Here is a 15,883-nt window from a genome sequence, read left to right as displayed (position 1 = left end):
TAGGCCCTAGAGGAGGGACTATCCTTTTTCTAGGACTAGGGAACCCTTCACTCTAATTTCTGGTGGATCATCTGAGAGGTTTTTGACTTCACCCTGGTTTGGGAAAGTAAGTGGGAGGAAGTGGCTGAGAGAGGCACCCCATAAGCACTCTGGGGTGTTTGCTACCACTGCCTCTCATGGTGCCTTGAGTCAGAGCCCAATAGAGAGGGAGGGTTTGGGCTTTCCTACCAACCACCCTCTCATGAAGGGGGCACAAAAAGACAGTTACCTTTTCCGTAACTGGTGTTCTTCGAGATGTGTTGCTCATGTCTATTCCACAATAGGTATGCGTGCTCGCTACGTGCACCGGTGCCAGAAGTTTTTCCCCTAGCAGTACCCGTAGGGGGGAGCGCCCCCTGCAACTCCTGGAGTGGCGCCTGCCTGGCACGGTATAAGGGGAGCTGCGCGCTCCCCCCACCCTCAGTTCCTTCTTGCCAGACAACTCTGACAGAGGGGAAGGAAGGTGGGATGTGGAATAGACATGAGCAACACATCTCGAAGAACACCAGTTACAGAAAAGGTAACTGTCTTTTCTTCTTCAAGTGATTGCGCATGTGTATTCCACAATAGGTGATTCCAAGCTATATTTGTTGGAGGCGGGTAGGAGTTCACAAGTTCCCAGGATGGAGGACAGCCCTGCCAAACCCGGCATCATCCCTGGTCTGAGGGACGATCGCATAATGCGAGGTGAACGTGTGAAACGAAGACCACGTGGCGGCCCTACAAATGTCCTGGATGGGGACGTGGGCCATGAAGGCAGCCGACGAGGCCTACGCCCGAGTCGAGTGTGCCCTCACAATGGGCGGCGGGGGAACACCCACCAGTTCATAACAGGAACGGATGCATGAAGTGATCCAATTGGATAGCCTCTGAGTGGAAATCGGCTGGCCACTCGTGCGCTCAGCCGAGGCGACGAACAGTTGCGAGGACTTTCTGAATGGCTTAATCCGCTCATGGTAGAAAGCCAGAGCCCACCTCGCATCGAGCGTGTGGAGACGGCTCATGAGACTTGTGGCAGAGGACCAGTAGAAAAATGTCCTGACCCAGGTGGTAGGCGGAGACCACCTTCGGGAGGAATGCAGGGTGTGGGTGGAGCTGGACCTTGTCCTTAGAAAGACCATGTACGGCGGCTCAGAGGTCAGGGCCCTGAGCTCCGAGACTCGCCTGGCTGACGTGATCGCAACCAGGAAGGCCACCTTCCACGAGAGGTGAGACCAGGAGCACATGGCCAGTGGTTCAAACGGGGGCCCCGTGAGACGAGCCAACACCAGGTTTAGGTCCCACTGTGGGACTGGGGGGGTCTAGAATACGGAAAAAGATGGTCCAAACCCTTAAGGAACTGGCCAGTCATAGCATGGGAAAATACCGTGTGCCCTTGCACTGGCGGAGGGAAAGCCGATATGGCTGCCAGGTGCACCCTGACCGACGAGGGCGCCAGGCCCTGGGTCCTCAGGTGGAGGAGGTAATCAAGGATAAGCTAGATCGGGGCAGTCACCAGGGAAAATCGGGACCGCTTCGCCAAATAAGCGCAGTGAGTGGAGGGCCGTCTACTTTCGAGGAGGACGCGCTGAACCTGGTCCGAGCATGTCCGTTCCTCTCCACCTAATCACTGAGCAGCCACTCCATGAGGTGAAGAGCCGCTAGGTTGGGATGGAGGAGGCGGCCCTGGTCCTGAGAGAGCAGGTTCGGACAGAGCAGCAACGGCCACGGCGGAGCTACCGCCAGGTCCGTGAGGGTCCCATACCAATGCTGCCTGGGCCATTCCGGGGCAATGAGGAGGACCCGGGCCTTGTCCAACTTTTTCTTCTCCAGGACCCTGCTGATTAGGGAGAATGGGGGAAAAGCGTAGAGAAGACAGCCTGACCAGGACAGGAGAAAGGCATCGGAGATAGCGCCCTCCCTAGGCCCCCCCGGAGCAGAACTGGGGGCATCACCGGTTCTGCCGAGTCGTGAAGAGGTCCACCTGGGGAGTTCCCCACCTTCGGAACTGTCGGTGGGCCGCTTCCGGGTGGAGGGACCACTCGTGTTGCGAGGAAAAGTCCCTGCTCAAGCGATCCGCCCTCTCGTTCCGGGCGCCCGGTAGGTGGAAGGCCTTCAGGTGGATGTCGTGGGCTATACATAAGTCCCACAGCCTGAGGGCTTCGCGGCAGAGGATCAGGCCCCACCTTACCTGTTGATATAGAACATCAAGGCCGTGTTGTCCATGAGGAACCTGACTACCTTGCCCTCTAGGTGCGAGTGGAAGGCCATACACGCTAGCCGCACCGCCCTGAGCTCCTTGATGTTTATATGTAGGGCCAGGTCTTGAGCCGACCACAGACCTTGGGTCTGAAAGTTCCCCACGTGGGGCCCCAACCCAGGTCCGACGCATCGGACACGAGCTCCAACGATGGGGCCCTGTCCCTGAATGGGACCCCTTGGAGCATGTTGTTTAGGGCGGACCACAACCATAGGGAGGCAATCACAGAGTCCAGCATGGTGAGGACCTTGTCCATCCTGTCCGTGGCCTGGGAGAACTTCGAGGCCAGCCAGAGTTGGAGGGGGCTCATCCTGAGTCTGGCGTGATGGACCACGTACGTGCACACCAACACGTGACCCAAGAGTTGCAGGCAAACCCTGGCTGTTGTCGCCGGGAACCTTGTGACTGAGTCTATGAGACCTTTCAGGGTCTCGAATCTGTCTGGTGGAAGAGAGGCCCTGGCTGATTCTGCATCCAGGAGCGCCCTGATAAACTGCGTTGGACCGGGACTAACGTGGACTTGGTGTTGTTTACCAACAGGCCCAAGGCAGTGCACATGGACAGGAGGAGTGCCACGTGATCCCTCACCTGCGACCGGGAGGTGCCCTTGACAAGCCAATCATCCAGATAGGGGAATATCTGGACCCCCCGCCGTCTGAGGTAGGCTGCTACCACCGACATGCATTTTGTAAACACCCTGGGGGCAGAGGACAGACCAAATGGAAGGACCGTGAATTGGTAATGATTCTGTCCCACCATGAAATGGAGGAAGCGTCTGTGCCCCTTGAATATGTGGATGTGGAAGTACGTGTCCTGTAGATCCAGGGAGGGGATGATGGAGACCAGGGAGACTATGCAGAACTTGAGCTTCACCATGTACTGGTTCAGACCTCAGAGGTCCAGGATGGGCCTGAGCCCCCCTTTAGCCTTCGGGATAAGGAAATAACGGGAGTAATACCCCATGAACTCCTCGGGCACCGCCTCTATCGCTCCTCGTCCTAGGAGCCGCCCCACCTCCTGCTCGAGCAGAGCTTTGTGCAAGAGGTCCCCCAAGAAGAACGGGGGCGGAGAGTGGTTGGGCGGGAAGGAAGTAAACTGGAGGGTGTAACCCCGGGAAATGGTGTTGAGGACCCATCGGTCCGAGGTTAGCCGTGACCATTCTGGGAGGAAAGCACACAACCGGTTGGAGAAGGGAAGCTTTATTGGGGATGGACCCCTGATGAAGACTGGCGCGGTGACCCCAAGCTTCCCGTCAAAAACGCCTTTTCCCCGCCTGCTTGCCCTTGGAGGACCCAGGCTGGGGGGCAGGCTGAAACTGCCTCTGAGGGCATCTCTTATAGTCCCGCTGCTTCTTATGGGAGGCCTCGTACTTCAGGAGGGCGGCCTGGGCGGGAGTCTGCCGCGGCTTGAAATTAGGTTTTGCTGGAGCCAGGACAGAAGCCCAGAGTCTGGAGGGTCGTGCGGGAATCTTTCATACCATGCAGCCTTGTATCTGTTTCCTCTGCAAACAGAGCTTTCCCATCAAACAGGAGATCCTGCATGGAAGACTCTGCTTCACTGGACAGCCCAGAGAGTAGGAGCCACGACGCCCATCTCATGGATACCGCGGAGGCCATTGATCGTGCTGCCGTGTCCGCAGCTTCCGAAGCTGCCTGCAGGGATGCCCTAGCAGCTGCTGTCCCTTCCTCCACTAGCGCCTTAAACGCCTTCCTATCACGCTCCAGGCTTAGGCCACGGTGCCGACTCGTACCATTTGGCCAGCCACGACGCTCGGTGCCACTGCACCTGCTGTGGCACTGGCAGGACCAACTGTCCGGGTTGGCCGGCCTGGCCCATCGGGGGACGGCTATGGATGGAGACTGGGCTGGCGTAAGATCCGCTGCTGTCCCTGGACCGCGAGGAGCGGCGGTGCCAGGACCTATGACGGCCACGGGACTGCAATCTCGATGTGGAGGACTGGTACCGACGGTAATAGCTGCTCCGCGAACTGCCTCGACGGGCGGAACCGCGACGGCGAGATGCCGGCGATTGACGCCCGGGGCTGTGATGTCTTGGTGGAGACTTGGAGTGGGAGGCCGAGTGGGAATTGAGTCGACGATCGTGTCGTGACCGACTGTGGTACCCTCTCCGAGATGGGGACCGACGGCGACGCCTGCCACGGTCCCGTCAATATTCGCTCCTTGAGGACTAGCGGTGCCGAGAGTCCCGGATGGATGGAACCCAGCCAGACAGTCTGGTTGGCGTTGAGGGTGATCCACCTGGACTCTGCCCCGAGCAGTCGCTGGGCGGTGATCGGCGTTGGGAACATTCCCTCAACCGAGACCGGTACAGGGCTGGAGGCGGCTGCGTGGATCCCAGCAGCGGCTTGCCTCTGGAGCGCGGGGCCGACATCGGGGGTGCTCCAGGCACCAGCATGGACATGACGTCCCGGGCTGCCTGGAGGGCTTCAGGCATGGAAGGCATCCGGACATCTGGAGAGGCCTGTTCTGAAGGGGCTGGGCTACTCCGCTCAGCTTGAGTCGGAGGCCTAGGGCACGGAGGGAATCAAGGACTGCCCGACATGGGCCTAGTCTCTGTCCCAGATTTCCCTCGGTGCTGCTGCGAGGAGGGAGTCTTCTTGGCCCTCTTGGTGTGCCCCATGGACGGGGAGCGGTGCCGACTGGTAGATGGTACCAGAGGGTCGCCGCGTACCGACGCAGCAGTGCTGGGTACTGGTTCGGAGCAGCGTGCCGGGGTTGGGGTTAGCGCTGACTCCATCAGGATGGCCCGGAGCCTAATGTCCCTTTCTCTTTTGGTCAGAGGCTTAAACGACTTGCAAATCTTGCACCTTTCGCTGATATGGGTTTCTCCCAAGCAGCGCAAACAGTCTGCATGCGGGTTGCTCCTTGGCATAGAATGCCTGCAAGAGCTGCACGACTTAAACCCCGGGGCACAGGGCATGCCCTGGCCCGGGCTTACTGACGAATTAAATTAACTAAACAGCGAACTACAGGTACTAATGTTGAACGAACGAACAGTTCTGGGGACAAGCTACAGCAAAGCAGGAGCAGAGCAGTTCCGACGCACCTTCACTGGCGGCAAGAAGGAACTGAGGGTGGGGGGAACACGCAGCTCCCCTTATACCGCGCCAGGCAGGTTGCGGGGGGCGCTCCCCTCTACAGGTACTGCTAGGGGAAAAACTTCCGGCACCAGTGCACGTGGCGAGCATGCACACCTATTGTGGAATACACATGAGCAATCACTCGAAGAACAACCCCTTCTTCCACCCTCCCTGGAGATAAGGGGGGGATAGAGACATTGTAAATCCTAAGGCAAGGGCATGCAATCCACAGGAACCTGGAGGTGGGCTGAAGACGCTTTATTTTGTTGGACTCGGTTACCCCGTAAGGGGGCGGACTCGACTGGTGACCTGGCCAGAGGGCTGAGTTGCTACCTACCAAATGCCACAGAGAAGGAGTGATTGCTGGTAGGGGACACTGAAGATGGGGGAGAGCTGGGAGCCAGTGACCTAACCATTAGGTGGCACCACTGGTAAGCCCAGACTCCTCACACCTGTTCTATTATGAATTAACTAGCAATCAGTTTAGTTCTATGGAATTAGCTTATCATCAGATACCATCTCACATTTTAAAAACAGTAAAGGTAATTATAAAGCAGGGAGGATGGGGTTAGATTGCATTTACCTGATATTGTTGGAGACTTCAGATATAAGAAGCTGGGATACAAAATCCATAGAGGAACTATAATGGGGCACTCAAGCCTCCATGCAAGGCAGGAAGAGGTTAATCAGTCACTGAAAGCCCAATTGGTCTAAATTGAGAAACCTGGGGCAGGAGCTAGGTTTTCATAGAGGAGCGAAACAAAAGAAAGAAAAAAAAAAAAAAAAAGGAGGGCCCAGCTCAGGAATAGGTTGAAAGAGAGAGAGAGAGAGAGAGAGAGAGAGAGAGAGAGTGTGTGTGTGAGAGAGAGAACAGAGCTAAAATTCAGAGGGATCTTGATAAATTGGAGAACTGGGCTAAACTATTAAATGAAATTCAACAAAGACAAAAGTAAGATGCTGCGCTTAGGGAAGAAAAATCAAATGCACAAATACAGAATGGGGGAAAACTGGCTTTGCAGCAGTACAGCTGAGAAGGATCTGGGAGTTGTGGTGGGTCACAACCTCAACATAAGTAGGACAATGGGTAGGCAGAGGGTTAGACTAGTTGAACCTTACGTTGACACAAATGTAAATCATCAAAAGTGTCAAATATGTGATTACATCTACATTTTAAATTTAGCGTATGTCTTCAGCACAAATCTGCATTCCAACAACATTCCACCCACGTAGAGTTCTTTAAGAATATGTTAGGGCAGTATTATCAACCTTTACAGGCTGGCAACCCCTTATTCACAATCTCCTTACATTTGCTATAAGAGTAAAAAGAATATATCAGTGGTAATAATGATAATCCTGTACAATTATGTGTCTGTATTTCAAGAGGTTGACTGAAAATACTTGACATTGAAGGATATGGTTGTATGAGGAATGGGTGAGCGAGAATTTCTTTGCTTTACATTGTAATACATTTTTCAATGCTTCAAAACCCCTGATTGCCTTTCGTAGCCCATCTGGGGGTCGTGACCCATTGGTTGAGAAACGCTGGGTTAGGAGATGGATTACATGAGCTTGGAGGTCTTTTTCATCCCTGTTATCCAACTTTGATACTTAGGAACTTTCCATGGAATTGTAAATGAGGTCTACAACTATTGCTTGAAAATATAATTACTGGAGAACCTCATAATAATACTGCATACATTAGGGGCAAAATCCTCCTCTTAAATTCATGACAAATTTTGATACCAATATTCTAATCTTCCTGGATCTGGAAAAACTCCCATTAAATGTCAATGGGGGATCAGTGCATACAGAATAATACAGTTGAGAGTCATCATAAGGATCTGAGAGAGGAATTTTCTCCTTAGCTTTGCAACTCCTTCAAGGGTATGCTTTCAAGGTTAATTAACAAAAACCCCACAGCTCAATTTCTGTTCCTCATCTAATCAGCTTGCTTGAGTTGACCTTTTCTAAACCACAGACAACAAAGATCCACTAACTACTTACTGCTCTATGTAAAGGAGAAATATCACCTTACAATTAAAAAAAAAATCAAAGGGAAGTTAAATTAGATGGCAAGGCTTTGAATTTATACCAACTGCAGCCCAGCACAAAATGTACTGTAATCTACAGACTATAGACAATCTAAAAAAATCATACATAACAGCATTTACTTCTTCAGGACCACAACATGGCAATATGTTATTTACAAGCAGCAGCTAACTCTTTTTGTTTAGCTTGTCACATGGATAATATTGAGTAGGGCTGGGATTTTAAAGGTGCACAAGTGAGTTGCATACCCAAGTCGCATAGAAAGACAATGGGATTTGGGCACCTAACTCTCTCAGGCTCCTTTGAAAAATCCCACCCTATTACAATGTTATTGGATTCCCGAAAGTTTAAATCAGTTACAGTCCCTCCTGCAAACAGTGATTTTTTACAGTCCTCCCACCTTTCTCATATAGGTCCTCCATGGCTCTCCAGGTTTCAGCTCGGACCTCACGATTACTTTTACCAGGAACTTGTGCATCGGGCCAGTGTACCAAATAAAGATCTAAAAGGGAAACACAATCAATTTGTGTTTATTTATATTAAAAAAACCCTCCAATGATGCAGCAGAGTAGTTGAATGGCATTCTTCAACCCGTAGCAGTACAAACCACTCCTAATCTATTTCTATCAAAAGTTTATGACTATTACTAAGTGATCAGTAAGTATACTTCCTTTCTTGATTTCATAAACAACACCCTTTACTACTTTAGGCCCCAATCCTGCACACATTTAATTAATTGATATTATTTGTATTGCAGTAGCATCTAGGAGCCCCAGTCATGGATCAGGGCTCTTACATACACATTTGTATGGTGCTAAACTTTGAACATGAGTAGCCCCATTGAAATCAAAGGGCAGTACTGTAATAAATATTATTCATAATAATAATGCTAAACCCACACCAACTCCAGTAGAAATTAACAAGAGGCTACAAGAATAGGATCAGATGGTTGCCTGAATATCTCAGAAGTGCTCAGCACCCTCAAGTCTGTGGGAGGTTGAGAGTGCTGCATAGCACTTTCACAGGAGTGGGCCTTTGATGCCCACTGAAAGGAATACTACTGTTTATACATTTCTATGGGAAATTACAGTACAATCATTCCTTCATGCCATTGTGTACTATATTTGTTTGCACCAGATCGGATACATAAAACCTATAGCCCAACCCTTTCACCAAAAATGACACATTTCCAATATAATTTTAAAAAAGGAATAATTTATACATACTGGCCAACATTTTCAAGCCTGGTTGCCTAAAGTCTGGCTGGTGAATCTGTATTTAAGAACCTAACTAGAAATGCCCTCAATTTCAAAGGTGATGAGCAAACTCAGCTCCCTCTGAAATCAATGAGCACTTGCATCTTTAGCACTTTTGAAAATGGAATTTGGAGTTGCTCAGTACCTTTGAAAATCAAGGTGTTTTTATTTAGATTCTTAAATATGGATTCAGGAGCCTAATTTCAGGCACCCAAATTTGAAAATGTTGGCCACCACCTTGTACTTTTAGTCCAGTGATACACAGACAGCAGCTCATGAGCTGCAAGTGGCTCATTAATGTGTCTCCTGCGGCTCTTTGCAGCACATGATATTAAAAAACAGTGTGATTTAATTATTAACCAATCTAAATTATTAACCAATCAGGATGCTTTTACTATGTTATTAACCAATTAAGTTATCAACTTGCATTAATTTAACTTATTTGCTGTGATAATAATATATTCCCCATCATACTGTTTAAATATGAATACTATAGTAAATGAAAACAATGAATTCACATTACTTTGGCTCTTTTGGGTAATGCTGATCTCTAATTTGGCTCCTGAACCACTGAGTATCACTGTTCTAGTCTAAGACACAAACAGGAAAAGGAAAGAAGTGATTGGCTGAGGTGTGCGTCATTTATAACCACAGACATTCTTATGTTTAAAATAGCTGTCTCTTGTTGCTAGTTGCTATCTAGCCTTGGTGAAGGAATGAGAAATTGTAACTCTTCACAGTGAAAGTATTTTTCAGAATACACCACAACAATCACTTACAATAACTGTTTGTGGAAACAGGACTCCTCTGGCCTATTTTTTTTTAATCTCTTAAAACTTAAACCAAAGTATTGAGGATAGATGGCACACTGAGTTGGTACATTAGTCTTTAATTTCTAAGCAAGATAATTCAAAGATTGATTTAAGGGCACAAATACAAATAAGTTTGATGTTTTCATCCTGGTCTTCATTTATCAGGGGGTAGCCGTGTTAGTCTGTATCCACAAAAACAACAAGGAGTCCGGTGGCACCTTAAAGACTAACAGATTTATTTGGGCATAAGCTTTAATGGGTAAAAAACCCACTTCTTCAGATGTGTCTTCATTTGTGCACAACCTAGCAAAATTATCAAAACATGTGTCTGCTCCCGATAGGTATATGACTAGAATAACATAGGGTTCTGCATATTAGGACTAAGATGCATTGGCGGATGTATGTAGGGAAAGCTGCATACAAAACCATGAGCCAATACTTCAAATTCCTATTGAGGTGAGTAGTCCAACAAGCTTTCAAATAAGACTGCGCATATGAGTAAGGACTATATGTAAGGATTTGCAGAACTGGGATCTATCCCCCATTCAGGGATAATGCTATTAGTTCTTTTTATGCATTTACTCCCAAATTTAGAAAAGGAATTTAAGAACTGTAAATAAAATCTTTAATTTAAACATACAAGACAATTGCCACAACTGAACAGGGACAAGTTATTAGTACAGTTAGGGGCTGACCTCATCTGAAAGAAGGGAATTATGCATCTCTAATTGCTATGTTCTCCAATACAGAATAATCAGGACTGCTTAGGAATGCCAAAAAAACATATGCAGGGAAAGCTCAATATAACCACTAACTGCAACAGTATTCTTGAAAAAGCCTGAATATCCAGCTATGCACCACAGTCTGTAAATGTTCATGAAAATAGCTGCTCTGCAGATTTTAACATACAAAGATGCTTTGTATTCAGCCCGAGAAATTGCAACACCCAGAGAAGAATGACTTTTAACAGTTTTGAGAACTGTAAGACCTCTGGCCTTGTAGAGCTCAGAAATGCAGCACATTTATCCTTCCTTGTGTTAGTGTCTCAAAGACTTCTTCTGATACAAACAGGATTAGCTGTCTTTCAGGAACCTTTTATTTTAGAAGGGTGATGTTTCCACATCTGTGATGCCTATATCATGATTTTATTTAAAGATATTTCAGAAAGCCATAGGTGAACTTAAAATGAGTTTAGTGTTGGCATGATAAAGCAATACTACTTGCAGATCTTCTCAGTCTGCAAATTCTTGGTGAAATTTACTTCAATTCAGAGATGAACAAGGCCATATTCATCAATTAAAACCTCTGCACTTAAGTGAATTTCAGCCTCTATGATTAAGTAAATGCAATCACAGCAAGCTTATTTTAAAAAGCAAAACATCAAAAGGTACTCAGACATTGAGAAAAAAGTCTATAAAAGGCTGTACCATACTGCAATGTTTGAATATACTTTAAAAGGCAGATTGTGGCTACTTACATGATGGTGTACAAAGGATGGTGAAGCATATAAGTAGTCTTCTGCACCCTCCTTCTCTCCTTGTACAGGAACCAGCCCTTGAAGCCCTTTCTCCCCTAGGGCAAAATTCATCCCAAAGCAGAGCACTCATACAAAATCTTATGCTCTATTTAAGGGGCAATTCTGATCCTAAGGAAGTCAATGGCAAAAATCCCATTGACTTCAATAGGGCCTGGATGTGGCCACAAGAGATTAACTGGTACCCTGTGCTCTGGGATGAATATCACCAGCAAGTGCAAGAACCCTTCCAGGCTGGTGCCTTTGACAAAGCTTGATATCTCAAAGGTGTGTGGATTGCACTCGCTATACCAGAGAACAGAACTGAGCTGGAGAGGGAGGGAAGGGCATACTGTACCCTTTCAAAGAGCGGTGGTGCTGCTACTCCAGTTTAATCTTTTACAGTTTATTCAGTGGTTATATTTCTTTAATAGTCATTGAAATGGAGATCTGATTATGATTTATGGCATAATCATTGTGAATGCTCACTTTATATTTATGTTTGATTACAAATATTTGCACTGTAAAAAACAAAAGAAATAGTATTTTTCAATTCACCTAATACAAGTACTGTAGTGCAGTCTCTTTATCATGAAAGTTGAACTTACAAATGTAGAATTATGTACAAAAAACTAACTGCACTCAAAAATAAAACAATGTAAAACTTTAAAGCCTACAAGTCCACTCAGTCCTACTTCAGCCAATCACTTAGACAAACAAGTTTGGTTACAATTTGCAGGAGATAATGCTGCCCACTTCTTGTTTACAATGTCACCTGAAAGTGAGAACAGGCGTTTGCATGGCACTGTTATAGCTGGCATCGCAAGATATTTATGTGCCAGATGCACTAAAGATTCATATGTCCCTTCATGCTTCAACCACCATTCCAGAGGACATGCGTCCAAGCTGATGATGAGTTCTGCTCGATAATGATCCAAAGCAGAGCGGACGGACGCATGCTCATTTTCCTCATCTGAGTCAGATGCCACCTGCAGAAGGTTGATTTTCTTTTTTGGTGGTTTGGGTTCTGTAGTTTCTGCATCGGAGTGTTGCTCTTTTTAGACTTCTGAAAGCATGCTCCACACCTTGTCCCTCTCAGATTTTGGAAGGCACTTCAGATTCTTAAACCTAGGGTGGAATGCTGTAGCTGTCTTTTGAAATCTCACATTGGTACCTTCTTTGCGTTTTGAAAATCTGCTGTGAAAGTGTTCTTAAACCAACAGGTGCTGAGTCATCATTCGAGACTGCTAACACATGAAATATATGGCAGAATGCGGGTAAAACAGAACAGGAGACAAGGAGTTCACTCACAAATTTAATTAATGTATTTTTTTTTTAACAAGCATCATCAGCATGGAAGCATGTCCTCTGGAATGGTGGCCGAAGCATGAAGGGACATAGAAATGTTTAGCATATCTGGCATGTAACCTCCTTGCAATGCTGGCTACAAAAGTGCCCTGCAAACGCCTGTTCTCACTTTCATGTGACGTTGTAAATAAGAAGCAGGCAGCATTATCTCCTGTAAATGTAAACAAACTTGTTTGTCTTCGCGATTGGCTGAATAAGAAGTAGGACTGAGTGGACTTTAGGCTCTAAAGTTTTACATTGTTTTGTTTTCGATTGCAGTTATGTAACAAAAAAATCTACATTTGTAAGTTACACTTTCATGATAAAGAGATTGCGCTACAGTACCTGTATGAGGTGAATTGAAAAATACTATTTCTTTTATCATTTTTACAGTGCAAATATTTATAATCAAATATTATATAAATTGAGCACTGTACACCTTGTATTCTGTGTTGTAATAGAAATCAATATATTTGAAAATGTAGAAAAACATCCAAAAATATTTAATAAATTTCAGTTGGTATTCTATTGTTTAATAGAGCGATTAATCATGGTTAATTTTTTGAATTAATCACGTGAATTAGCTGCGATTAATTGACAGCCCTAGTATGTATATGTGTTTGCGTGTGTGTGTGTGTGTGTGTGTGTGTATCTATCTATATATGTATATATATTATGTGTATATACACTTGGTAGTGTATATATACACACACTACCAAGTGATACACATAATATACACACACTGATTTGCCCAAATGTTTTTCTCTTTTGAGGATTACATGAACACAAAAATTATTGATTTAACAAATTTCTGTTAGGAAATTAGTATTAAATAATACAACAAAATACTCTTGGTCCACTGGACTGGCATGTTTTGAGAAGAGCTCCCATGACCAAAATGTTTTGTAAATTGTGAGTGGCCATTTTACTAGTTAGCTGTAAATTAGGTAATAGTATAGATAGCAATGTTAAAACACAGTCTGTTAAAAAAGCAGGAGACAACATCATTTCTAATATTCCTGAATAAAGCAACAGTGTTGAAGACTGAATTCTGCTTCCCGGCCACTAGTGCAAATGGAATCACTAGCTAATTCATTTTCAAAAATGCTTGCTTAGAAAATCCAAATTAATGTATTAATGTATGTCACTTAAATGCAGAATTAAGTAATAGTTGCTATGATTCCTAGCTGTATATAAAAGAAATAACTTTTTGCATCAAGGAAGAAATCAAAGTCATTAACAACCATTTAACTACTTTTAAACACAAGATGCTTTGGCTATGAAATTTGTTTCAAGCACCCTTTAAAGGCAATCAAACTGGAATAATGCAGTAGTAAATATGGCCCTGAGGCTGGAATATCAAAATATGGCACTGTAGGTAACCCTAATAAAAATCAGTGTATGGAGTATTTTTAGATTGTGATACTTAAGTCACTTGGTGGGTCATTATTTTCTTAGTTGTAGTCACGTCCAGAGACAACAAAGCCCAGAAAAGCTCATCTTCATTCAAAATGCAAGGCTAGTTTTACACAGTTAAAAGTCAGTAGCATGCTTGTTAGTGGAACTAAAGTTTGTGATTCCACTCAAATTCTCAACCCAATAAAAGGCATACAGCTAACAAGAATCTGAGGTTCAACACAGACATGAAGAAAACAAAATAGTTTATGAATTCAGTAACCCACAAAGCATACTCAAAAAGAAATTATTTGGGGGGCTGTGTCCAAATCCAAAGGAATGTATTCTTGTATTGCCAAACCTATAAGATTTGCTGCTATTCCATACTGGTTTATCATGGATGCCAGACACTAATCTTAAATGGAAAGAGCAAGGACCACATTTAGAAAATGCAAGTAATGGAATATTTGTTTTAACCACTGCCCATAAATAATACACATTTCCAGCTTCTCATGGATATATAATCCACTAATTAAAAAAAAAAAACCATGAACACTGCTCTCCTAATACCATTTGTCCAAAAGTGCTCATTGGAAAGGCTCTGTAACAAAATTCTGCTTGGAGCACTTTGTCTTAAAGCACTGACTGGTTTATATTAGCAACATAGATGTATGAGAATTCTTTAGACTATTTCATATAACTTCTTATCAGTTACTACTATTTTAGACTGTGATCCTATAATTTGTTCTGCATGGGCAGACCCATCAGTTCTCACCAAGCCTCACTGAAGTCAATGGGGCTTTGCATGGAATCAGGGGTTCTAAGTGGTTAAAGAAGTTTCTGGGGCTTTAGTGTCTTTTCAATTTTCAGTCATATTAAATAGTCAGTTTTGCTCTATAATATAAAAATATAAATTGTAAAAACAAAGGCATTGTTTAAGTATCTTCCATTTTATTGCATCATCTATGTATCTTTTATAGAAACTATTAGAAGAAAAGAATTCTTGTTAATATATTATAATACAATCAAGAAAATTTCATTTAGTATTTTACCCTGCTCCTTAGTCCATATACCCTTCTCTCACAGAAGAATTGCTGGTTTCAGCAACTGTATCAGAGATGCTCATAAAAAAAACAATTTGCTTTCCTAAATAAGCTTGGACACACATTGCCTTATCATCACCACAACTTTTCTCATCATATATTTTCATACCCTGCCTGTCCATAAGAATGAAGAAGACTGGTCTGTGGAAGGCTGACATAAAATAAGGTGCATGTTCATGAATGAAAATAGAGCTGGTATATCTAATTTTAGGTCTACCAGCCTTTAACCGGATCCCTTTATGTAGGTCTCTGCATTGTGGTTACATTCATAAGATTTGTGAGAAGTTTCAAGTGGGGGGGGGGGGGGGATGTATTCTCAGAAGATTTCACACTTTTGCACTGTCAAAACACTTGTAATTTTATGCCAAAAGATGCTCCTGATAGTACTTTTTGCCTCAAAGTCCATCAAAGCACCCTAGAAACAGAAGTAAATTGGAATAATGGGAATTCAATCCAAATTTATTCCAGCTAATAAATGTGAAATAATCACAGATTTGCCATGACAAAAAAACAGTAGCTCGTAATTTTAGTTGAGTCTCTCCACCCTCAAAAGTCATGTCATACATTTTGTCAAACGTGTTAAGTGCTTTAATTTAAAAATTTATTAAAGGTATAATAAACCATTCTAATAAGAAAAAACCATAATACACTTAGATTATTGATACAATTCTCATAAAAAAAGTTAACAGGTCTTGTTTTCCTAAGGAATGTTACACATTCCCACATTACATGGTGTTACAGAATTATCGTAATTTCTAAATGCATTTTGTTAAATGCAGAAGCATTATTTGTTGGTAAGACAGAGAGAGATAGTGCAGCATCCATTTTTACTAGGTTAGTGTTTAGAAGGCTATCTTCACAACCATAAGGACTATAATCATATGGCCTGATTTTCAATTCCTATTGACTCTAATAGGATTTGTGAATGTTCAACTCCTCTAAAAGTCAGGCCCCTTTTAAAATTAAAGTTAAAATGTCTCTGCAGGAGTAGCTATGATTTTTTAAATTTAAACTGCAAAAAACTGTGGAA

At 44.4% G+C, this 15,883-nt stretch overlaps 1 protein-coding gene across 1 annotated transcript in view; it reads right to left on the bottom strand.

Moving 5' to 3' along the window:
• The window catches only part of LOC135882396 (uncharacterized oxidoreductase ZK1290.5-like), an 82,706-nt gene that overhangs the window by 37,937 nt on the left and 28,886 nt on the right, over positions 1 to 15,883 (bottom strand). The window contains exon 3 of the mRNA XM_065409294.1: positions 7,828 to 7,929. Within this exon, the coding sequence (XP_065265366.1) occupies positions 7,828 to 7,929 (102 nt within the window). The remainder of the gene's footprint in view (positions 1 to 7,827; positions 7,930 to 15,883) is intronic.

The sequence above is a fragment of the Emys orbicularis genome, chromosome 8 (assembly GCF_028017835.1).
Source record: "Emys orbicularis isolate rEmyOrb1 chromosome 8, rEmyOrb1.hap1, whole genome shotgun sequence".
NCBI lineage: Eukaryota > Metazoa > Chordata > Testudines > Emydidae > Emys > Emys orbicularis.
This window is presented reverse-complemented; position numbering and strand designations above follow the sequence as displayed.